Raw genomic sequence first — 26,922 nt, 5'->3', positions numbered from 1 at the left:
TCTCCCATTCTCTGTGTGGTATTTTCACTGTTCTGATGATGACCTATAAAACATAACAGTTATCAATTTTAATGTAGTTCAAATTACCATTTTTGTCACTATGATTTTGGCATGATGTCTAAGAAACCACTGACTAATCCAAGGTCACAAAAATTTACTCCTGTGTTTTCTTTTAAGAATTTTATAATTGTAGCAACTGCATTTAGTTCCAAGGTCTATTTTTTTGTTAATTTGTGTATATGGTATGGAGTATGGGTCCAACTTCATTCTTTTGCATATGGATCTTCAGTTGTTTCAGCAACTTTTGTTGAATAGACTCTTCTTTTCCCGTAGAATAGTCTTGGCACTGTTGTCAAAATTGATTGATCATAAATGTAAGTGTTTATTTCTGGACTCTTAATTATATCCCATTGATTTATATATCAGCTTTATACCAGTATCACATTGTTTTGATTGTTTTGTAGCTTTGTAGTAATTTTGTAATTGGGATATGTCAGTCTTATAATTTTGTTTTCTTTTTAAAGATAGTTTGTAGTCATCTGGATATCTTGCATCTATGTGTTAATTTTAAGGTCAGATTGTCAATTTCTGCAAAAAGTCCAGCTATAATTTTAGTAGGGATTGCATTTTGTCTATAGGCCACTTTGGGGGAGCATTGCCATCTTTCCAATATAATGTCTTTCAATCCATGGAAAAGAATGTCTTTCCCTTTGAAGGCTTCTTTAATTTCTCTAAACAATAGTTTATAGTTTTAAATGTACAAATCTTGCACTTGTTCTGTTAATTTGTCCCTAAGCACTTTATTCTTTTTGATGCTATTTGTATTTAGAATTGTTTTTGTAAGTTCATTTTTAAGTTGTTCATTGCTGGTTTGTAAAAACACGATGGAGTTTTGTTTGCGGATCTTGTATCGTGTAAACATTCAGAACTCATTTATTGGTTCTACATTTTATATGGATTTCTTATAATTTTCTATATGCAAGATCATGTTATCTAAGAATAGATAATTTTGCTTCTTATTTTTTAATCTGAATTATTTTTATTTCATTTTGCTGTGTAAGCGCCCTGGCTAGAATATGCAGTACGTTATGGAATTGAAGTGTTGACAGCAGAGATTATTGTCTTGTTCCTCATTTTAGGAATAAAGTTCTATTAGGTTCAGGAAGCATCTTTCTGTTTCCTATTTACTGAGTATTTTTTATCATAAAAGGGAGTTATATTTTGTCAAGTCATTTTTCTGAGTCTACTGAGATGATCATTTGGCTTTTGTATTACTTCACCCATGAATTTGTCTTCTGTAATACTTTGCCTGTTAATATGATATATTGTATTCAGTGATTTTCATGTCTTGGACCAACCTGATACTCCTGGGATGAGTCTAACTTGGTCACAGTGAATAAATCTTTCTATATGTTTCTGCATAGGATTTGCTAGCATTTTGTTAAATACTTTGTTTTTATATTCATAAGGAACCTTGGTCTATAGTTTCTATGGAATGTCTTTGGTTTGGGGATAAGGGCATTCTGGCTGCATGGAATGACTGGGAAGTGATCCTTCTTCATGTATTATGACACTAAGTTTTGAAGGTGGCTTCTTACACGTGAAAGGATAACTTCCATGAACATAACCAGGAGGGCATGTTACCTAACTAGATATCAAGAAATAAAAAGAGGAGACAAGTAAAGATAAATTTTAGAATGTCTTAAGCATATCCAGAATTGAGGACACATTTAGATACAATCACTCATTTACATATTTCCAATGTTTTTACAGGCAGACAGAATGTCAAATCCAGAAAGATTATGTAGATTTCCCAGACACACAAATGAGCCCTACCATATTCAGAAAATGCGAAAATCAATTCCTTTTTATATTTTAATCAAATTCAATTAAACTTTAGCCCTCTTAAGACAATGTGCCCAATTTGTTTTCTTGACCTTAAAGTGTGACCATAATCAATCCCATCTTTCCAAGCCATAAACTTTATCTGACAAGCTCAGTTAGCTTTACTTCTTGTCTCTTTCATCTCAGCTCCACTCCCTAAACACTATATCGTCTTCAAACATGAAGTGCTATTTCTGGCTTCAGAGTCTTTGTGTTGGAATGACCCCTTCTCCTTAACCTGGCTACATCTCCCCAAGTTGCATACTGGTTTAATTTCAAGACCTAGTTCTTGAAATAATTTTCTTGGTTTATTTTCTCATTTAGCAGGGAAGGCAGGCTCTACTAACAGGGCAGCAAGAACGTAAACTAGGTATAACTCTTGATGAGTTACATTTCTCATAGTCTGAAAGGAGGAAATGGGAATGTGTTGTCAAAAGTCAGAGACTACACCTCCCAACCCCACCCTGATAGATGGTGCTCCTTCCTCTGAGCCCTGCTTTGTGTAGTGCTGGGACTATCTCAGCATCTGTCACTTTATAATCCATTTATTTATTTCCTCGAGTGTTTCCTGTGAACTCCATTTGGGCAAGGACCATATCTTGTTTGACATTTTAACCCAGTCAGAGTAGCTGGCACATGTTAAATGTTAAATCAATAAACAGTTAGTGATTTAGAATTTTTAAACCTGAAGGCATTTCTGTCAAGACTGTGTAGACAGTAGCTGGATCTGTCTTATTAGTGTCTACCACCCAAGCATCCTGCCTCCTGTAGAATCTTATATTTTCTTAAAATGATTAGCTTCAGTAAAACCTTGATTCAATGATATTATCACTTTTTTTCTAATATCAGCATCTTGTCTCTTTTTTTCCCTTTTTCCTTGTTGAGGATTCCTTTCCTTAAGCATTCACTAACTCATTAAGCAGGCAACATGCAAGACACAGGACTGTAAAAGGCACATATGTTACAGTGTATGTCCAGAGGAGCTGCAGAAGAGTCAACTAAATGGGCAAATAAAATGTTCATATCTTATCCATAAAGTAAAGCTAACAAGTGATTCAAGTCTCACAAATATGCACATGCATGCATGCATATGTGAAGAAAGTAGAGTCTACTTTGTCAGAACATTACCTGCCTTCTATCTACCTCATCTCAATACATAACTAGAACACAAGCATTTTGCAGAAAGAAGTTGTTTCTGTTTCATGCTTCTTGCCTGTTTTTAAAAATAAGTATTATGCCTAAATCCAACAGTTTAGAGCTATAGCTTCAATTCCATTTTTTTTTTCCCAATTTACAGTTTGGAGGGACACAGTCCCCTGGCTTGTCTTCTCTGAGTCTCAATTTGCTTACCTACCATGAGTCAGAAGACCATTTAACTGGACTACTGTGGGACTGTGTAGAGGGCAGAAGTTCAAATGGAATATCTGAGCCCATGATATGACAGATGTGACTTATCTTTTCAGTAATCACCAATTACTAACTCTATTTATGGACAAGCACCAACATTATTTATTCTGGTTTTATATTCATCAAATGGTCTTTAAAAAGCTTTCCTCATATGTGAATCTCTAAAGACTGTAGTGTTCAAATTTTATAAGGCTCTTGCTGAGGCAGATGGTAAAACATAAAAGTTGTTCTGATTTGAAATTGAACTGAATCCAATACTGGCTACATGTTATTTTTCTAGTAGTTCCAAATTAATTCCTTTTTCATTTGTTTCAGTGTGACTTCCAATTTAGAACTTTTTAAAATGATTAATTTGATTCATTTTTAAGGTCCTTTTTTTTTTTCCTTTTTATTGTGATGTAACGCAACTGAAAACAATAGACCAGGTCCACCACCCAGGTCTTTAAAACTAAAAGGCTATAAGATCTTACTATGCTGTTGTCTCTTTATATTTTATGTTGATTTACTCTTACTTATGGAAAGCTAAATTACATGGACTCAAATCTTTGAAGTGATACCTCACCTCTTTCAAATTTAGACAGAATACACGACATCATTTTCAAAATGATATATGTGATACCTAATGGCTATCTTTAATTTTTAAATTCGTATAAGAATTCATCATTCAAAATATTATGGCTTTTGCACCCACTGAAGACTTCCCTGTCATCTCTTTTATTACTATGAGTCAACTTAATTTTTTACTGAAGCATCTGTAAATGAACTTCCGGTAGACTTATCTATCCAGAGGAAAAAGAGCACTAATACAGACAAGCTGAAAGTAAAGGCAAGAGCTCCTTTTTTTCTTTTTAACCATTCTGCAATTCTACCTACTTGTTTCTCTCAGCTCTCCTCCTCTCTTCTGCCTCAAGGTCACCTCTTCCTTGTTAAGATAGCTCTTGGCCATTTGCTTATCAGAGTCTCTGCCAGATCCAACAATACTGCAGCCAAGAATAAAGCAAATATAAGAAGGAGGATTTACTATAAATGGCAGCATGAATGTGGCTGAACTTAAAATGCTTGTATAACTTCGACATCGCACGCTTCCATCAGCACCTATGCATGCAATTTGAAATGATTTTAGAGTAGCACTGTGCTCTATGCTTCTTTATAAACCAGGGCGGGGCCCTTGTCTTTCTGTTTCTCCAGATGAACCAACATGCAGGAGGATTTCAACAATAAGAGAAGAGTACCTTCGCCCACAAAGCGCTCCAGGTCCCAAATATTTTGAAGTTCAGTCGAAGAAAAAATTTCTAGTGCAGCATAATCATTAAAAAAGAGCCCAAGAGAGGAAACGGCTGAGGCAGGCAAATGTTAGTAAATTTAATCAATCTCACAGAAAGGCCTCAACGGAGCGTGCACAGTATATTCTGACTATGTGTGTGCTGGTCCGGTCCCTGTGTTAGTCCTTATGTGCGCTGTCTCCTTTAATCCTTGCCACATTCTCATCCTACAAACTCCGTACTACTGTTAGTCCATTTTAGAGATGGACAAACAATGTCTAGGGAGGTGATTGTCAAGGCTGAAGAAAGAGTAAGCCTGGATACCTGTTTCAGGTGGAACAGTCAGTCAGTCCCAGAGCTTCACATGAACTTTATTCTGTTTATTCCTAAATAATTTCTTGTTTCTCCTATATACTTTATGAAATTGTCAGGAAGATCTGACAATTTCTTTTCGGGCCCAGTGTTTTCCTCCCCAGTGCTCTTTCAGGTGTCCATGATTCATCCTTTCAGATGACTGTTAGTGGTGTTCCTTCTAGCCAGTCTGTTTATTCAGGGCCATTCCATGAGGCTTTTACTCAAATAAGTATCTTTTTAAAATGTCTATCTACAGTCTTAACATTATTCTACAAATGGTAGGGCCATCATGACCTATATTAAAAACAGAAAGGATTTGGATCGGATTCAGTTCAGATAAATAAATAAATCTATCTATCTATATAATTTACTTTTATTTTTTAAATTTTTTAAATTGAAGACAAAGAAGCAGAAATGAAATTTCCATGCTGTCAAACACAGCTAAATCTTGGCTTCTACTGTGCTCATGTTGCTAAAGTCCTTCTCTGATCTCCCTCTAGTGTCTTTCGTTCAGTACTACATTTACTCATCAGCTTAATGACTTCAAAATTGTTCCTTCATTCATTCACTTGGCGATATCATTGAGCACCTGTTTGGGGCCAGGCACCTCGCTGGTGTATGTGCTGTGAACAGAACAGACCCGGGCCCTGCCCTCATGGGACTCACCATCTAGAGAAAGGCTAAGTGTTAAGGAACCATGGTGGCCCAGGGGCCTGAGAGCACTCCCACCATCTTCCCTTTTTCTGAATCCCCCTTTGACTTTGCACCCATTTCTAGCCCTTTCTCCCCAGTGCAAAAGCTGCAGCCCCAGCTGTGGGTGATACAGAAGAAGAAGAAGGGCTGGGCAGATCAGGGAGAAAGCACAGGAGAAGGCCATGAGAAGAATGAGGAGGAACCTTCCAGGGACCCAATAGCTTCCTGGGCTGGCCTGCAGAGGCTTGAGTTGTGGGCCAGTGAGAGGTGCTGAACCTGCCTATGGAAAATAAGGCAGTGAGGAAGAGAGATTGTGAAGAGTGTTGCTGGGGTCACACATTGGGTCCCTTTCAATGTCCTTCAAGAAATAAAGATTTAAAAAATTTTTTTACATTGAGTTTGGTTACAAGGATATACTTTCAAAAATATCATCGTGGGGTAGCTCACACCTGTAATCCCTGCACTTTGGGAGGTTGAAGTGGGTGGATCACCTGAGATTGGGAGTCTGGGACCAGCCTGGCCAACATGGTGAAACCCCGTCTCTACTAAAAACACAAAAAATTAGCCTGGCGTGGTGGTGCATTCCTGTAATTCTAGCTGCTCAGGAGGCTGAGGCAGGAGAATCAGTTTAACCCAGGAGGCGGAGGTTGCAGTAAGCTGAGATCGTGCCACCACACTCTAGCCTGGGCAACAGAGCAAGACTCTGTCTCAAAAAAAAAAAAAAAATTTGTGGGTAAGTGGGTTCAGACATTTGTTTCTGCATAGATATATACGTATTTATATGTGTGTATATATATGTATGTGTGTATTTGTTATGTTTAACATATAGATAGCATTTATGAAAAATACTATGGAAGTCAGGAATAGGTTAAGATGAAAGAGAAGAACAGGAATGGTGGAATTTAGCTGTGGGGGTGCGAGAGAGGGTTCCAGCTAGGTCTGATGAGAAAGCTTTAGACGAGGTGTGCACGATGAATCAGCACTAGTTGGGGAAGGCGCCTGGGCAGAGTGTACAGCATGGGTCACTCGTATATAATGGCAAATTATTAGTAGAGGAACCAAGAAAACACCCACATAGCTACAGGGGAGCAGGGCAAAGGCAGAAGCCATGCCACCAGGAGCTACAAAGGCTGGATAACAGGCCCCTGATGCATGCAGTAAAGGTCACATTTAGATGCAGCCCTAGGTCTATGTGCACAACTAAAATGATCATGTGAAGCTTCCAAAACAGTGACAGAAACTAAAATCAGAGTTTCCAGAAATCTGCAAAACTGAAAGTGATAATTATCGATCGTTAGAATTACAAAGTGCTGTGGGAAAGAGATCCCGACTAGCTGAGAAAATCAAGGGAAGCTTGATGATGTTTACACTGCTTATTTTTAAAATGGGCAGTTTTTAGACATGCTGAGATTGAGCTGGGGGAGAGCACTGTAAGATCAGAGAACAGGAACAAGAGAGAAGAGAGGGGTGAAACCCTAAGAGAACAACCAGTAGTTAAGGTTTAGCAGAAGCATGGCAGCTGGAAGGACAGTAGAGGGTGACAAGGTACGTAGCTCCCTGGTGTCATTGGCTGGCTTTGGAGAAAGTGTGAGCACACTGAGTTCAGTCCCAAAAAGTTCCACAAGAGGCAGTGGAGGTGTGGGGGTTCCATTCTTTCTATACCAACGCTACCCCTCTAAGAGTCTGGGAGCAAGTACATGTATTAGTTTGTTATTTACTGTATTAGTTTATTTTCCTGCTGCTATGAAGACATACCCAAGACTTAGTAATTTATAAAGGGAAGAGGTTTAATTGACACACAGTTGTGCATGGCTAGGGAGGCCTCAGGAAATGTACAATGATGGCAGAAGGGGAAGGAAACATGTCCTTCTTCATATGGCACAGGAGAAGTGCTAAGAGAAGCAGGAAAAGCCCCTTATAAAACCATCAGATCTCATAACTCACTCACGGTCATGAGAAACGCATAGGGGAACCACCCCCATGATCTAGTCACCTCCCACATGGCCCCTTCCCCAACACGTAGGGATTACAATCCAGGTTACAATTCAAGATAAGATTTGGGTGAGGACACAAAGCCAGACCATATGATTCCACTCTTGTCTCCTCCAAAATCTCATATTTCTCAAGTTTCAAAACACAATTATGCTTTCCCAACAGTTCCCCAAAGTCTAAACTCTTTCCAGCATTAACCCAAACGTCCAAGTCCAAAGTCTCATCTAAGACAAGGCAAACCCTCCCTCCTATGAGCCTGTAAAACCAAAAGCAAGCTAGTTACTTCCTAGATACCATGGGGATACAGGCATTGGGTAAGTACACCAGTTCCAATGGAAGAAGTTGGCCAAAACAAAGGGGCTAGAGCCCCCATGAAAGTCTAAAGTCCAATGGGGCAATCATTAAATTTTAAAGTTCTCAAACAATCTCCTTTGACTCCATGTCTCACATCCAGGTCACACTAATACAAGAGGTAGGCTTCCATGGCCTTGGGCTGTTCCACCTCTGTGGCTTTGCAGGGTACAGCTCCTTCTACCCCTTCGCCTCCCTGTTTTCATGGGCTGGCATTGTCTGTTGCTTTTTCAGGTGTACAGTGCAAGCTGTTTGTGTATCTACCATTCTGGGGTCTGGAGGACGGTGGCCCTCTTCTCATAGCTGCACTAGGCAGTGCTCCAATGGGGACTCTGTGTGGGGACTCCAACCCCGTATTTCCCTTCCACACTGCCCTAGCAGAGGTTCTCCATGAGGGCTCCACCCCTGCAGGAGACTTCTACCTGGATATCCAGGCATTTCCATACATCCTCTGAAATCTAGGTGGAGGTTCCCAAACCTCAATTCTTGACTTCCGTGTGCCCAGTGGACCAATATCATGTGGAAGGCTTGAGACTTCCACCCTCTAAAACAATGGTCCGAACTGTACCTTGGTCTTTACCCATGGCTGGAGCTGAAGCAGCTGAGACACCTGCTGCCATGTCCTGAGACTGCACAGAGTAAGGGGACCCTGGGGCTGACTCAGAAAGCCATTTTTGCCTCCTAGGCCTCTGGGCCTGTAATGAGAGGGGCTGAGCAGGTCTCTGACATGACTTGGAGACAAATTCCCCATTGTCTTGGTGATTAACATTTGACTCCTCATTACATATGCAAATTTATGCAGAAGACTTGAATTTCTCTCCAGAAAATTGATTTTTTCTTTTCTATCACATCATTACACTGCAAATTTTCCAAACTTTTATGCTCTGCTTCCCTTTTAAACATAAGTGCCAATTTCAGATAATCTCTCTCAAGTTTAAGTTCCACAGATCTCTAGGGCAGGGGAAAAATGCCATCAGTCTCCTTGCTAAAGCATAGCAAGAGTGACTTTTACTTCAGTTCCCAAGAAGTTCCTCATCTCCATCATGAGACTACCTCAGCCTGGACTTCATTTTCCGTATCACTATCAGAATTTTAGTCAGAATGATTCAGCTAGTCTCCAGGAAGTTCCAAACTTTTCCACATTTTCCAATATTTTTCTGAGCCCTCCCAACTGTTTCAATCTTTGCCTGTTACCCGGTTCCAAAGTCACTTCCACATTTTCAGGTATCTTTATAGCAGTGCCCCACTACCCTGGTACTAATTTACTGTATTAGTTCATTTTCACAATACTATGAAGAAATACCCCATACTGGGAAATTTATAAAGGAAAGAGGTTTAATTGACTCACAGTTCTGCATGACTGGGGAGGCCTCAGGAAACTTACCATCATGGCAGAAGCGGAAGCAAACAAGTCCTTCTTCACATGATGGCATGTGAGAAAAGTGCAAAGTGAAGGAGAAATAGTCCCTTATAAAACCATCAATCTCATGAGAACTCACCCACTATCACGAGAACAGCATGGGGGAACCACCCCCATGATCCAATCACTTCCCACGTGGACCCTCACCCAACCTTCCCACGTGGACCCTCATCCAAATTACAATTTGGATTCCAATTCAAAAGGAGATTTGTGTGGGGATACAGAGGCAGACCATATCAATACCCTACAATATTGCAGGATACTTGGACATTGGAAGGGATTTTTTTTTTTCACATGGAGCAAATCAGATGATGAGTACTCCTGTAAGATAAACAAAGATAGATTACTAAGATGGGCTCCTTAAAAGCAGAGGTAATTACATTTTTGGCACTCATGGCTATACTTAGCTTTCAAATATACTTCTTTCACAGGCATCTATATTATGTCTAAGAGTCAGTCCTTTAAGAAATGATCATATAAAACTGAACACGCATATAACTGTGATACAGGACTATGAAAAAGGATACAAGGGCTTTGCTTATTATCAGAACCCATTGCCACTACCAGATATGGTTTGTTTCCCATGGAACACTCCACTGATAATTCCTGAAAAAGTAGAAATGTTTACACATGGATAGAATATTTCAAAAGTGGATCATCCTGCTGGGGCATTCCAAATTCATTCATCCATCTAGACAACCACCAATCCATCCATCCATCTATGCATCCAGCCATTTATTCAATTATATGATACCTATTACCATGAACTGTGCAGAGGTATACAAGTGGAAAAACAGACATTGTACTTGCCCCCTAAGGCTGACAACGTAGTGAGGAAAACAGAAACACAGTTGCAATTAAGTTGGTAAGTGCTTATTTAAAATCCTTCCATAAAATAAAAATCAGCTAAAGGAATATTCATCAAAATCAGAAAAATCAAGCATTACACTAATATTTATGATAGAAAAGTTCAGAATCCAGGACCTGAACTTATATATTAAAGATAACTTTAATAATTCAAAATAATTTAATATTTTATATTTAATAATTTAATAATTCAAAATAATTCAAGTCAACTCCAATGTTAATATTTGAGCTAGTATTGTCAAGAATTTCTCCACTAGCATCTCAACTTTGGTTTGATCATTCTGCTAGTTCTTTTGTGCTATCACCATTGCAATAAATGGCCACATTCACTCACTATGATTTTCGTCTACACTTCTCTAAACATTACTTCATTTCCTTGGTCTTACTATAGCATTCTTTTTTCAAATATTACAAGTCAGTATTTTAGTCCTTGCCTGGCTTTCCCAAAAGGAAGTTTCAGATTTAGTTCCTTGGTGCAGGGGTGTCTTTTTCACCAAAATATCCTAGTATGCCTCATTAGGTTATACACAGTATAGGCACTGATATATATGGTCTAGCTCTGTATCCCCACCCAAATCTCATCTTAAATTGCAATCCAAATTGTAATTCCCACTGTTGGGGGAGGGACCTCATGGGGGGTGATTAATCATGGGGGTAGTTCCTCCATGCTGTTCTTGTAAGAGTGAGTGAGTTCTTATGAGATCTGATGGTTTTAGGCGGGGCTCTTCTTCCTTTGCTTTGCATTTCTCTTGCCTGCTGCCTTGTGAAAAAGGATGTATTTGCTTCCCCATCCACCATGATTGTAAGTTTCCTGAGGCCTCCCCAGCCAAGCAGAACTGTGAGTCAATTAAATCTTACTTTATATATTACCTGGTCTCAGCTATTTATCTGTAGCAGTGTAATAGCAGACTAATACAGGCACTCAATATGTCTATTGAATGTATTTGTTATCTATCTAGGATCACTAGTGTTTAAGAAAAAAAAGATTTAGAAAAGAGTAATGTATTAAGGCTTGACTCAGAGACAGGAAAATAGCATAAGCATATGTGTCAGCTGTAACAGGATGGTGTATTGAACTGCCTTTGTTCATTTAACCTGGTACAATTATAGCCACCAAACTGCTAAATATAGCAAAATATAGATAGTGCTATAAGTGATAAAACAAGCCATTCAAATGAACTCAGAGTAAGAGAAAATTAATAAGTTCATCCAAAGAAGTTAATCACATGAATTGAAAGCAAAAAAATTAGCTTAAATTTAAAATGTAAAGACAATGACCTATCCAAACATCAAACATTACCATTAGATAATATAAATATTATTTCAGAGATTTGACATCTAAAATCATAAAAAACCAAAGTTGTATATGAAATTGATGAATAACATATTTCAGATTAAGTCTATGAATTTTTTCCCACCTTTGGTTAAATTTAGAAATAAACTATAACTAATTTTAGAGCCAATTAACAATTCAGAACACATGCACTATCTCTATTAGGAAAAGTAGTCAATTTAATGCCTCCAAGATGGATCAAAACATTGTAAGATGATGTCAATGTGTCCAGGATTTTCCTAATTAGCAAAACTGGCTGTTCCCTCTGTCCCTTTATCCCCAACACAATCATGACACACATCAAATCTAATTCTCAGTTGGTTTTTAGGTAAGATATGTGTTTCATGATATCTCAAAATATTCCCTTGGAATATATTTTTTAAAACAAAGAGCAAATCCTTTACAATTCATTTTCGATTTTGAGTCAAAATATTCACTTATTACATACTTTTCAATAGGCTCATTTTTTCACTTTCAAACCACATACTGCTTAACCAGAGCTTAAATGGAAACTAGACATTTTTCCAGGTTCTTTCTCCAGGAATGTTCCCTCAATTTAGGATATGCTTTTCCATATCTATTCCACTACTTCATAGCAAGTGTTATATTTTCTCTAGTTTTACTTCTAAATTCAGTAGAAACTTTTTAGTCAATGAGAGAAAACTGCAGGAGTAGAGATGGAAAATGGATTCCATTGGTGGTAGTTTAAAAATGAAGATTCTTCTACAAATATTGAACTATTTTATGGAGTAAAAATATTCCTCAGAAGCCGGGCGCGGTGGCTCACGCCTGTAATCCCAGCGCTTTGGGAGGCCGAGGCGGGCGGATCACAAGGTCAGGAGATCGAGACCACGGTGAAACCCCGTCTCTACTAAAAATACAAAAAATTAGCCGGGCGCGGTTGTGGGGCGCCTGTAGTCCCAGCTACTTGGGAGGCTGAGGCAGGAGAATGGCGTGAACCCGGGAGGCGGAGCTTGCAGTGAGCCGAGATCGCGCCACTGCACTCCAGCCTGGGCGACAGAGCAAGACTCCGTCTCAAAAAAAAAAAAAAAAAAATATTCCTCAGTATTGTCCAGAAAATTGCAGGACCAAACCACCTACTTCCAACGTAGCCTTTATTTAATATTTCAAAGTCAAGACAGATTAATTTCTCAAAAGCAAGGCTCTAGGCCATAGTTGCAACATAACGTGAATTTTTCCCCATATTTGGTTATAGTTTAATGTTTTCATTTATTAGTGACATATTCTATGACTGTGTTGGTTTTCAAAAAATTCCCTTGGAAGAAGAAATTAAATTACTGTCAAAACACTTCAAAACTCCTACCAATAATCTTAAGAATCTACACATATTCTTTTAAAATCACAATTATATAGAAGATGACTAGCAAAGAGTGCATCAGAGAGGCAAGAGTTAAGGAAAGGAAAAATAGCCTACAAAGAACCAAAGGTGCAAGAGGTCTACATCTTATAAAAACTGATGAAATGCTGTATGCCTGTGTGGGTGGTGCCTCAGTCCAGTCAGGGGCCTAAAAGAGAATGCCTGAGGCCACATGGCTTAAATCACAAACATGTACTTCTCAGAGTTGTGAGGCTGGAAAGTCTGGGATGAAGGCACACGCAGGCCTGGTGTCCAGTGATGGAATTCTTCCTTGGCTGTTTTTTCATCATATCCTCACATAACAATGAGAGAGAGAAAAAACTCTAGTATGTCTTCTTATAATGGCACTAATCTCATCATGGCCCCACCATTATGACTTCCTCACCTCCCAATGGCCCAACCTCCTAATGTGACCACATTGGGGGTTTCAGTTCAACATATGAATTTGGTTGAGTCACAAACATTCAGTCAACAGCAGGTTGAAAGAATCAAGAGCACCAATTTCAAAGTCATCCTCTCCCAATTTGAGAGGCCTGAGGAGATGTTGTAGGCTCCTGAATGTCTTGGTAAACTGCCTCAAGACAACATAAAGGTCACATAACCAAACACTCAGCAGTGTTCACCCACTGCCTACCTTGCCTTATTCTAAATACAAGGACTAGAAATATGAAGGACTACGCTCAGGGTGGGATTGGATGTTGGCACAAAGGTCTGGGATGCAGGTGAATGTGCACAGCCTCTGGGTCCCTAGGATTATCTTATAACTTCTCTGGACACAGCCTCCTCATATACTCTGCGTGGAAGAATTTAGAATCATCTTGACACTTGAAAAAAAAAATTATTATGTTGTCATATTTAAAAAGAAACAAACTGTCTAGTCCACAATCTGAGTTTCAGATGATCATATAATTTATAGTTCTTTAAGTAGAGAATAATTAATTTGGTTTTCCCCTTTGTTTCCTCTGCATATAATTTTTATATAAATATATATATGTGATTTAAAATTATGTTCCTTCTCATTTTTTTTAAATATCTATTGGCATGGAACCTATTGAAAGTTCAAATAATCACTCTGCTGGTGGTGTACAGTTAAAATAAATAACAGGAAATTCTCTAACAGGTTTCAGGAAGCTCTCTAATTTTCCACTTTCTCACAACACAGTCCAAATTCTTCAAATACGAGATGTTACTTTTAAAAGCTTAAAATTCAGTTGCGGTGCTCCATGGGACACACATCTGCAAAGGGAAACGATGCATTGAATGAAGCACATATTCACAGTGATCTCTGTCCACCTTGCAAAAAAAGTGGTCCCTTTGTAAGGCTTTTATATGGGTCAGAACACTCTGCCTGCTGGGTTCAAAGCCACACAAGAAGCCCTCAAGTATAAAGGACCTGGGATTACTTTTTTCTCTCTCTCTTCATATTTCTTTCTGTAAAATTAAAAAAAAAATCTTCATGAGGAAAAGTGGCATAAAAATAAGCCCATTTTCAATAAGATCTGCTGGAAAATATAAAGTTGAAAAAGCTTATTTACTTTTAAAACACCATAGTAAAATAAATAAATGGTTAGCATTTAAGGCAAGACTGTTATCACTAACAGGTCTGTTATGGGATACATTTACTAAATTTTGCAAAAGCAACCATAAAATGAAAGAAAAAACAGTGTTCTTGTTCATACCATGGTTGCTAAGTTTCAAAGTATTTTCACTTCAAAGTCCTAGAATTTCTAAGAGAGAGTGAAATAGTTCAGTCATGACACTAGCTCTAGGGTATGGTTTCCCCACCATTTACCTTTTGTTTTTTAGTTTTGTTTCTCTCCTAGGGAACTATTTTTATATGTAGTAAATTCTATAGTAGTAAAAATTTCTAAAGATGATTGATGGAACCTAAAGTATTCTGAATGTATAAGGGTCAACAGTAGCAGCGTTAATAAATACAATGTTAACAAAGGAAAGTTATTGGCTTCTTACCAGGTACTGGACACTATGCTAAGCACCTGTGATGCACTGTGTTATTTCAATGCTCACAGCTCTCTGTAGTAGGTAAAATGTTATAATTACCCACATTTCATACAAGAAGGCTGCAGCTTAGAGAGAAGTTCAGCAAATTAATCAATGCCAGTGATCAGTAAATATCAGAGCCAAAGTGCAAACGCAGTTTTGTCTGACATAATCAGAAACTCTTGAACAATCTTTGTTGATCAAATTTCCCCTACCCTTACACTCTCTCGGGGCAATGTTGGCAAAAGTTTTGCATCAGAATCAGAGTCCAAGAAAATGTAATCTTAAAAAGTCAAGGATTAGGGTAAATAGGAGTAATTAGAGAAGTACTGCTGACTTTTTTCAGCTGAATAATTGTGTTTGTACAAATAAGACCTGGGGGTGTGTCTGAAAATACAATGGATGACTGTGCAAATGGAGGGCCAAATTACTGGACATGGAATTGAAGAAAATTTTCCTAAACTTTGCATAAAGTCTGCTATGCTCACAAGTGGCCTTTGTGAATGGATTTTCTGTTGTTTACTTTTCTTTCCATGCCTGTACAAGGGTACAAAGAAAGGACCTCATTTCATGTCCAAACTCTCTCAACCCAAAACTGGGAAAGCATGTGAGTTCTGTGAGACAAACAGAAAATTATAGTAATTGGTGGAGGAGTAATTTAGAGCCAAAAGGAAACTTAAAAATTTTTAGCTCCCTAGGAATTCACAGAAACCTCCCAGTGGGCATTTGATTTTTTTTTTATGCATTGGGATAGCTCTACTTCGTCACTGATTCCAAATTCCAAACACACGGACGGAGTGCTATGATCCAGACACTCTTCTGTGTGGTACACATCCTTCTTAGCTATAAGCAGACTGTGACCTATGACTGGTACTTGAATTACAAAGCAACAGCCGAGAGTGAACACAACCCTTGTTTTTCCAAGGTATTTAAGAAAAGAATACCTACAGAAGCAGAAATAAACCCAGGTAATTTTGTTCAGCATTCCAGTTGTTCATACACATGGATTTCTTGCACTCGATCTCAATCAAAGCAGTTTTATGTTCCAATGAATAAAAATGGTGCAAGAGGAGATCATACCTATCTTTGCAAATCACATAAGAATTCAACACACACTTATTCATTGCTGCCTATTTCATCATTGAAACCATGTTTTTCTATGAAGTAGCAAGTCCGGTAACAGAAAGTGGACACTTTCAACTCATAATTGTCAGTAGCAGCAAAAAAACAAACAAAACAAAAAGTCTCAACCTATCACTTGAATAACAACCTTTAAAAATATTGTCCTACCATGGAAAGACAATTCACTTTTGGTTTGTTATATGAATTTGAGGTTTAATTCTTAAAAATATGGAAATAAACATGCACATGTATGTTTATTGCAGCACTATTCACAATAGCAAAGACTTGGAATCAACCAAATGTCCATCAGTGACAGACTGGATTAAGAAAATGTGGCACATATACACTATGGAATACTATGCAGCCATAAAAAAGGATGAGTTCATGTCCTTTGTAGGGACATGGATGCAGCTGGAAACCATCATTCTCAGCAAACTATCGCAAGAACAGAATACCAAACAGCACATGTTCTCACTCATAGGTGGGAATTGAACAATGAGATCACTTGGACTCTGGAAAGGGAACATCACACACTGGGGCCTATTATGGGGAGGGGGGAGAGGGGAGGGATGGCATTGGGAGTTATACCTGATGTAAATGATGAGTTGATGGGTGCTGACGAGTTGATGGGTGCAGCACAGCAACATGGCACAAGTATACATATGTAACAAACCTGCACGTTGTGCACATGTACCCTAGAACTTAAAGTATAATAAAAAATAAAATAAAATAAAATCTTTCAGATCACTTAATACAAATAAGAATTTTACTATTTCTGTACTAGAGGTGAGAAGTTTAGTATTGTCTGTCTGTCTGTGTCTCTCTCTCTCCCTCCATCACTCCAATGTTTATTTGTGGAAAGCCATATGCAAATTACTACCACTAGAGTATCAGCAACTTGAAGGCAGGAATCAGATTTGCTGTGTGATTCATTCTGTGCCCTGTTGCACAATCGCTGGCTCATGGCAGGTGCTGAATAAATATTTGCAGAATAAACAAATGAAAGTAATGCTGATGCCGATCTCTGACCCCTTTCCCATATGTCTCACTAAAGCAGCTATCTCCAAGGTGCTGGTGATTCACCTTTTCGGTACTAATGGTATTTTCAGCAGTGGAGCAGTCATGGGTAGGGAATGGTGGACTATTCAACAGGATAATTATTCTAAGGCAACTTCTCACTTGCAATAAGAGCTGGTAAAGAAGGAAAAGTTATCTTTTCTATTATGTATCCCTGTTTATAAACACAAACATAGAGTTACAATATTATAAATAATATGAATTGGTTTTCCATCTTGAAACCATCCCACAGATATAGAAGACCTTACAATGGTTATGAAACACAACCTAATGTTTTTACCTTGACCATGACTGCATGAAACCGCCAGTAATCACACATCAGCAACTTTGTATGTTTCAAACTGACCAAAAGCAAGCCATGGCTGATCAAAATTGGAAAGTAGAGGGGAATGGCAGGGCAGGAGAGGGCAGAAGAACTACCAATTGCATTTTATAAAATGAGTTGAGAAATACTGTCTATAGCTGATAGAACAATAAATACAGGCTTAAGGGTTTTGAAGTTACCAACGTGACCGACAGGAGAAAAACTAAGTTACGTGTATATATTAAACACAATGGGGTGATAGGAGATGGAGAGTGGTGTAGGATGAGCTGAATCCCTATCCATAATAGCAGGATATCAATAAGACAGTATCTAAAAAAAAAAAAAAAAAATTGCAGACTTGCCATATTATTTAGGAATCTGGAGGTAAATCCTTCCAAATCTAAAGACATAAATAGTTAAATGTTTTGCTCTGGGGTGCAAAACTAGGTAAGAATAGTTATGGGGCAAAGAGATTGTAGGTTTTCCTTATGAACCTTCAGTATCATTTGGTTTATTTTAACCATGTGTAGTTATCACTTTGCTATAAATATGTATCTTAAGAGAGTAACAAAAATGTCTAACACATGAGTTTGTTGTAAGCATGTAGTGAAATAATGCATATTAAGAATTAATATCTGAATAAAGGAAGCATTCATAAATGATGGCTATTATTTTTTAACTTAGAAAATTTTTATTGATGCATAACAGATATATATAGTTTCAGGGTACATGTGATAATTTAATACATTCATTTAATTTTTACAAATCAAATCACTGTACTTGGGATCCATCAATTTAAGTATTTGTCTTTTCTCTATGCTAGAAATATTTGAATTATTCTCTTCTTTTTTGAAACATACAGATTATTGTAACCTTAGTCACCCTGCTGATCGAACACTAGGTTTTATTTCTTCTATCAAATGGTAGCAATTGCTTTGTAAAAAAATATTGTCAACGCTGAAAAATTCACACAAACACTGTTTCTACCAAAAGTACGTTATGCTTTGTGAAAATATGATATACACAAAACACATCACATATTGTAAAAAATGGTGTCAGTTTTAATTGTATGACACATACCATACACGGATTTAAAATGTATGTGTATGTGTGCTCTTGAATAAGAAAAAATACTATTTTCTATTATAAGCTTCAATCTTAAATTGTACACAAGATTTTGCTAAAACATTTCTACCTGAGAAAATCACTTTTCTGTCTGTTTTTCAAAACTTTTCAATATTTCCTCTTCACTCACGAAGACTTTCAGAATGGGGACTTTTTTTAGCTTTAATTAGAGTTAAAATTTTAAAGAGAATGATTGAATTAGACTGAGCTGAATGAATCTAGCTATCAGAAAGCAAAAACAAAAACCAAAGCAAAGAAAAAGGTTTTGATACTGACATATGCACATTTTAAAGTTAAAACAAGGGAACTTAAATTCATTCGTGGAAAATTCAGAGTTAATTCTGCATGGATTTCTCCTGTTCTTCTAAAAGGAAAAGTGAACCAGAGCTGACCCACTTACCACAATGTGGATGAGAGGCTCCAACCAGAAGGAAAATACAACCTTTGGAAATCTCTCCTCTGCTTTCACTGAAAGTCTCTAGGCGCAGTTCTGGTCCACGCTCAGAGTCTGACACATCCCTCCCCCGTCCCCACCTCTCAACACACACAGCTGATGAGGCCGATTCCTGCAGATCGACTTTAAAAGCAAAAAAGTCATTCCAGAAAACACATCAGCTCAGGTTGACTCAAAGGCAGCCCCAAATTCAGCCCACAGCGGTTGGCTGCTGTCCTTTTATGACTGGAGAGCTGGAGTGCAGCTCTTTAATTAACAGGGAAGCCTTAGCCTGCTCAAGGTAAAAAAAAAAAAAAAAAAAAAAAAAGACTTAATTTCTGAATTTGCATTGAACTCTGACATGTGCACTCCTTTTTATCTGTAAAACCACTCAAAGTTGCCACCACAATGAACGTTAAAATCCACACAATAAAAAAAGTTAAAGGTTTACACAGAAGGACTGGCGTTGAAGTGCGGCAGACAGAAGAGGAGGGTGAAGATCAGCAGTGTTATTTATTGGAGGGATCAGAGGCTGCTTAGGGCCAAGTCCTTGCTTTCTGTCAAAACACTCCCGGCAGGTGGAGAAGGGGCTGAGTGTCTAATGATTAGAGAGCCAAGAGGGACTTGAGCATCTGCAGGGGAGCGGCTGCCTGGGGTATTAGAGACCCAATTAGCCTTCCACTAAAAGAACGGAACTACCTTCACTGAGCTAGTTAATCACTTAGGGATGTAACCTTATATAATATGCAAAACTATTTTTGAAGGAACTTTTTTTTTTTTTTAACTCAAGAGCAAGCTGTAAGTCAGGCTCTTTATAAAACATATCAGAGTCAGACTCTTCCAGCCATGTGGGTTGGGGAGATTTGACCTGATTCCATTAATCCATTCAATTTTGTGGAATGAATTAAATCAGCCTACTACTACTAAGAAAACTGGAGCAAAACTAATAAAGCCAATATAAACTGTGAATTTCCAATCTTCCAGGCTTCTGTGACTGGTCCCTGAAAGAAATCCATATGTATCTATAAAACAATTGGAGCTAATTTAAGAAGAGAGACGCCATGTACAGGAAGAAAAAACTTCCCCACAGAAGTCAAGATTTTGGCATTTTCACTTTAGAGTTCAGACAGTCAAAATACCCATGCAATATGTAGACTGAATATACTTAAGAATTTACAGTCAGGAAAGGAATAAATTTGCTTTTGATATGTATGAGCCAGAATTCACTGTATCTTAACCCTTCAGCAAAAGTTATCCAAAACTGATGATAAAGAGGCAAAAAATTATTCCTCTCCTCAGCTTCAGTGAATCATATCATCAGAGAAACTTCTATTTAGAAGAGTGCTGCTGACGACTGGTTCACACTCATTTCCAATGCAGAGATCCAACAAACGTATGCCTGAATATTTCTAAGAATGTCACATATCAAGCAGGAAATGGTACAAGACCCGTCATTTGCTCAACAACACTGGGCTGGTGGGGGCTAAAAGAACAGACCCAGTTCCAGGGATTGCCACAAAGCATGCAAAGAAGTTTCCCCGCACAGTGCTTTCAGGATGTCTGAAATTATCCAGCACCAAAGTGCCCCATCAGGGGAACTGAGGAATTCCAGTGTAGGTCAGTTGAGGCCAATCCTCCAGTATACGATTTCCAAAATATTTGTTAAAAGATGGCAACATAATAATCACCTGGCTAGGGAGGAGAGCAGCTGGCAAGAGCTAGAATAACCAGCTGGGATTCAAGAAAGACTTATTAGGCAAAGGATGAGGGAAGCAGGCATTGTGAAGGCGGGAAAGAGTGCCAGTGCTCTTCACCAGGACCTGCAGGGACGCCTGAGGCTAAACAAGTAAGGGTTACCATGGCTGCAATGAGGGAGACTACAGGCAGTGAGGCATTGTGGGGCATCTCAGCAAGAAGGACTTACCGGATGTGGACTTGTGTTAAGTAATTTTAGAGGGTGTTCGAGGAAGTGGGATCTTCTGTGAGTTGGACACTGTTGGGACATGGATGAGTTCTAAGATTGTGCCTCATGGTAAATCTTAGCTCTAAGGAGTGAGGACAAGAGCCAGGCTAAGGCTGTACTTGGTCAAGAAGCAGCATCACTCAGATTAGTGAGCAAGGGTGTCTTGGGTAGCCGGTGTTTGGGTGGCTTGAATAATGATCACGTTTTGTCTGTGTTCATGTGTTACAGAGGGGTCCTGTTCCATCATGAGCGCAGAGACACCTGGTCTGAGGGTTGAGGTTTGGAAAAACTGTTTATGTTCAGTGGAACACCACGAGCCAGCTGTGTCTGCCAGGTGCACCCTCCTGGGTGTCAGGGGCTGTTCTGCGCTTCTCAGAGGAGGACAGCAGGTGAGGTATTATTACCAGGACAGAGGGCGTGACGTGCTAACGGGGCTTGGGAGCAACATAGGAGCCCCGCAGACTCTAAATGTGACTTCATCACAGGTATCTGAGCTGGAGTGTTGACCTCGGCCTTGGAGAAAGGAGTGTTTACTGGATTCATAGGTGAGGCTCTGAAACAGGCAGAGCCTGGGGCTAAATGCATCCACACCCTCAGTAGCTGGTCACATCTGTTCATGTCTAGTTTTACAGGTAACAGCTTCCGAATGTCATGGGTTAAGATACACCACTACGTAAACCACAGTCTTTATTTGTCACTTTCAAAATACACAGGCAAATGATTTGTCTGTGGGGCTTCATACTCTGAAGCCCAGACTGCACCATCCTGCAGTGGGTGGTGTCTCAGCTGCATCCAGGTGAAGGAAACACTGCAGTCTTGAGAGCAGCTCCTGCCCCTGCTGGCAGCTCCCTTGGGGAACTGATGTCCAGAATCCTTTGCCAGAAACCTCTGTTCTGTTGGATTAAGCCAACTCCAGCATGCCTTCTGCACCTTTTACACAGCTTAACTCACAGGAGCATTGAAGCTTATGTTTCCATCTTAAATTCCTCTTAGAAGAGCCACTTGAGTATTTTAGTTTATTTTAATGCCACTATGTGTTCATATAAAATTACTGCTAACAAATTTTCCATTTCTGAAGCATGATATTCACCCCCACTTTACTACTCTTCATTTACTCTTCCCTTTCAAGAGAGAAAACAGGTCCCTCACAGATGACATTGAAATGACAGTGTAAGTATTCATTTCCTGGGGACCCAAGGCCAACGAGGGGCATCCACCTGCACTCACAGGGATGAACACTAGAGAGGCGTTCACCAAACTGTGTGGTGGCAGAGGGAATTTTCTTTGGAAGGAACCACGATTGCGATTTTCTCTGGAGAAGAGTACAATGTCCTACAAATTTTAACAATTACATCAAAAATTTATTTCAGGAATTGCATATAATTTTTTTAATTAGAAAGCAATAATTGCCATGATATACTATTGAGAATGGCCCTGCGCTAGTATCAAAGCTTCTAAGAGAGAATGAATGCCAGCTCCCTAACCATACACACACACACACACACACACGTGTACACCAACGCACACAGCCACCCTCACACACACGCACCCCACAAACCCCATATAGCCTCCCACAGCCCCACCCCACTCCACACTCCCTCTTACACAGCTCCACACACCACACACACAGCCCCTCCACACCCCCACATACCACACCTTACCCACTCCACTCCACAGCCTCCACCTCACTCCACACCCTACACCCCCATATCTCCCCCACCCACCATCCCCTATACAAACCCCACACCCCACAGTCCCCACACACCCACCCCTAAAGCCCCCCCACACAGCCCCCCACACCCTCATACCCCCCAACATACCCCCAACACACACACCACACACAGCCACCGACACCCCCTACAACCCCACACACACATCCCACACACAGCCCCCAACAAGCCCCACACCCCCTACAACTCCCCCCACACACTCCACATACAGCCCACACACACCCACACGTACCCCATACAACCCACACTCCCACACACACAGCTCCCCCCACCCCCACACTCCCCCACAATCCCCCACACCCCTCCACACTCCACACGCCCCTCCATGCCCCAAACACACTCCACACACAGCCCCCCAAACTCACTCCCATACATACCCCAAACCCTCCCCACAGCCCCCCGCACCTCCACCCCCACCCCCCCACACACACACCCCACACACCCCACACACCCCACACACCCCACACACAATATAATTAAATTTTTGTATCTTATGTCTTTAAAAGTAGATAAACGTCCTCTATTTTGTATTTTTTTAATCCAAATGTTTCTATTCATAGAGTGCAAATATTGGCAGGTTAGTTGCTTTGTCTCCAAGCTAGAAAAGCTCTCCTGAGCATACCAGGAAAGAGAGACAAGTCAGCGTAAGCTCTTTCTTTTCTTCTCTACACTCAGCCATGTTATACTCAAAGTCAGGACCTTTTCCAAATTTGCTAGAAAAAGACAGAATCAAGAGCCAAATAAAAGCCTATTTAACTTCTTTTTATTTGAAACTTCAAAGTAGGTCATTTACACAGTGAAAAGGACAAGGAAGAAAAGAGAGAAAACAGTTAACAAAAAAATGAAGGCTCAACAACAGTAAAACCCTATTTCAAATACTTTTTTTTTCTAAAGCACATTGTCCACTATTGTTAGGAAAAATAAGTCATGAAATTGATTTTTGTTATGTTTCCTTCCAATCATTATGAAAAGCCATTGACTGTAAGCTAAAAATGGAAAAGAAAGAAGAAAAGAACCAAAGCCTGGCACTCAAAATGAAAGGATGGAGACATTAACCATTTATGAGCCTGATTTTTTTTTTAATTTTAAAGAGCAAGTGAATTATTATTGTGTGTTGAACTCAATTTTCAACTAGATTTTCAATGAAACCCTGAATGCTCCTCTTTTATGTTTAGGAAAAACTTGTGTTTTTAACAACTAACTCCATTTCTGGGAGATTGAAGCTCTTACACATCTAACAAATTATTTTCTTGGCTACAGCAAACAAGATCACCCCTGGAGTGCCTCCTGATGTCCAGAAGGCAGGACAGACTGCCGGGAGTCACCTGGTGATCTTGTTCAAATGCAAGTAGGAGTCAGGAGATCAGGGAAGGGACTTGAGACTTTTTCTAAGGATGCAAGGCTGGGGACCACAAGGGACTAGAAAGCTGCATTAAATTTCAGCAGCCCGCCCATGACCTACTCCCAGAAACTCTGTTAAGTTTGTGTGTCACAAGGACTGAACTTCTTTGGCTTTAGTATATTCAACAAAGAATCATAACGCACTGTATTAATTTCCTAGGACTGCCATGACTAAGTAACACAAACATGGTGGCTTACAATAGCAGAACTATATTCCCTCATAGTACTGGAGGCTGCATCTCTGAAATCAAGGGGTTGAGGTTGTGCTCCTGAAGACTGTAAGAAAAAGTTCTACCTCTCCTCTTCCAGTTTCCGGTGGTGGCCGGCACTTCTTGGTGTTCTACAACTTGTGGATGCATCACTACAATCTCCACCTCCGTCTTCACAAAGCCTTCTCTCTTTTGTGTCTTTTGTACCCTTGGGTCTTCACATAGTATTTTCTGTGTGTGTGTGTCTGTGTCCAAACCCCCCTCCTCTCATAAGAACATCAGTCGTTGGTTTAGGGCCCACCCTATTCCAGTATGACTTGATCTTAACTAGATTACATCTGCAAAGGCCCTGTTTCCAAATAAGGTCACGTTTGCAGGTCTCATGGATTACAGGTTCAACATATCTTTCTAGGGACACAGTTCAACCCAAAATGTGCACAGCAAAATTTGGCATCCACTGAGACAGTAGTTCTTCATACTGACTGCTCTTTAGAATCACCAGAGGAACTCAAAATTATATCAATACTCAGCTACAACCAGTTAAATCTGATTCTAGGCTTAAATTCAGGCAGTACTCTTCTTTAAAACCTCCCAAGTAATTCTAGTGCATACCAAGGTTTGGGAACCACAGCACAGCATGAGACTCGGATTTTACAGACTTTGGTGAATATGTGTAGTATTTCTAAATGGAATGTCTGCTTTCTTAGTATGCAGATACACTGGTAATTTAATCTATGCTGGAAATATGCTGTTTAGAAAACAGGATTTTGATAATTGTTTTCAAGAAACCAAAAGTTTCTTCTCATTGCGATGATTTTAAAAATTTGATTTTTTAAAAAACGAGTATAATACGGATTATGAAATATTTATTCATATATATAGGATATATATAGTGAGATATATATATATCACTGCACACATTTAGAAATAAAGGCAAAGGGTTAAAGAGGAAAGTACATATGAAAGAATTAAACTGAGGAAATTTGAGCCAGGAAAGTCAATCAGAATAAATTAATGACATCTTAACACCTTTCTTAAGACTTGCCCATGATGATATATGTGTAATTTTGTCCAAAGGAACTAGAAAATCGAACTGTTTTTGAACTATTCTCTCCAATTGCCACCAATTTTCCAGACATACGATTCCAGGAAACATTTGCTAATGGTCTCTAAATTTTTCAAATAGATTGATGCCACTACTTGCTTGAGAGAGAGAGACAGACAGACAGCAAGAGAGAGAGAGAGAAGACAATAATGAGGTGTTCAATATATATATGGTCATACCTGGAGCCCTAAACAAGACTTCGGAAAAGGTAAAACAAGTAATATTGGGGCATCAGATGTCATTTTCTTTTTTGGATTGAAGACAGTTCTGCATTGGTATTTGCTTTGTTGTGACAGTGATTACTGGCTAAACAGTAATAACAATTTCATGAAACAATAAATTTCACTGTGTTTATTACAATATAATGTAAAGTAGGGAGCTAAATAAATACTGGTATTTTATAATCCAGGGGAAAAGAAACCCCATTAATGAAAACATCAAGGGCTATACTGAGAAATATAGCATAATAAAATATGAGAAGTTAAACAGTAATATGAAAATATACCAAAACACAGCGATCAGGTAAACAATGATAAATAGATCATAAAATCTGTTCAGTAGGAAAAGGTAAGTATAAAGAAGTCAACATGTGGTTTATATAAAACTAAGACATAATTTATCATCCAAACCAGGGACTTTGAGAAAAAATAAGTTGCTATTAAAAATTATTCCAGCAAAATAGGTGTAAGCAGAGACTGTTCCCAGCCACTATGAATTTAGTCCACCCCACCACTGCTCTCAGCTCACCTTTGCCTGTGCCATTGCTTTATCCCTTGAAATACCATTCTAATGTCTTTTCCATGATCAAATAGGAAGGAGTACTCATTTATTCAACACCAATTCCAATATGTTGTACACACAGTCCACAAATACTCAGTGATTATTAAGAATAGAAACAGGCTAAAACTATACTGCAGTAAAAATCAGCCCCCAAATCTCAGTGGCTGAAAACAAAGTATATTTATCTCTCAGGTTACCTGCCCACCATGGGTAGGCAGGGGTCTCTGTTCAGCCTAGTCTTGAACTTTAGCAATCGTGGAACCCGAGGAAAATGAAAGGATGTCCAAGGCCTCTCACCAACAGTGCGTGTCATGCCTTGGCAATGACACATAACAAATTCTTTCATATCCAATTCGCCATTACTAATCACACAGTACCACTCAAACATGAAAAGACTAGCAAATGCAATCCTACCTAAGTTCTGAAAGGGGTAAGTGGAAATATTTGCAAGTATAACGAATGTTTACCATAAAAATAACTTCATAACTCAATATCTTCTGGAACCTGGCTCTTAATAAATACCTTCCTTGGTATTTTTCCTTTTCTATTTTGAGGAGGGAAAGTCTATTAAAAACTGTTTCTAAATCTGCTCTTGGTTTAAAAGATGTTGCAGAGGAAACCATGTTTTACGTATGCCCCACCTTCCATACTACCCTCTCTACCTAGCACTGAGCAAGTAATGATGCAGGTTCTTGGCACAGTCTCTGTGACCAGCACAGCCTAGGAAATAG

At 39.1% G+C, this 26,922-nt stretch overlaps 1 protein-coding gene across 2 annotated transcripts in view; it reads right to left on the bottom strand.

Moving 5' to 3' along the window:
* MYO16 (myosin XVI) overlaps positions 1 to 19,148 on the bottom strand; it is a 615,551-nt gene extending 596,403 nt beyond the window's left edge. Inside the window, exons 1-2 of one of the 2 annotated variants that reach the window (XM_050766697.1) lie at positions 18,971 to 19,067; positions 9,328 to 9,684 (exon numbers count right to left, since the gene is read on the bottom strand). In XM_050766697.1, the coding sequence (XP_050622654.1) occupies positions 9,328 to 9,376 (49 nt within the window). In that variant the 5' untranslated portion in view covers positions 9,377 to 9,684; positions 18,971 to 19,067. Of the gene's footprint in view, positions 1 to 9,327; positions 9,685 to 18,970 lie in introns of both variants that reach the window. The other variant, XM_050766698.1, reaches the window with a different exon arrangement.
* Between the last annotated feature and the right edge of the window lie 7,774 nt (positions 19,149 to 26,922).

This window comes from Macaca thibetana, chromosome 17 (genome assembly GCF_024542745.1).
Source record: "Macaca thibetana thibetana isolate TM-01 chromosome 17, ASM2454274v1, whole genome shotgun sequence".
In the NCBI taxonomy this organism is placed as follows: domain Eukaryota; kingdom Metazoa; phylum Chordata; class Mammalia; order Primates; family Cercopithecidae; genus Macaca; species Macaca thibetana.
The sequence above is the reverse complement of the archived record's forward strand: the minus strand, read 5'-3'. Positions and strand labels throughout refer to the sequence as shown.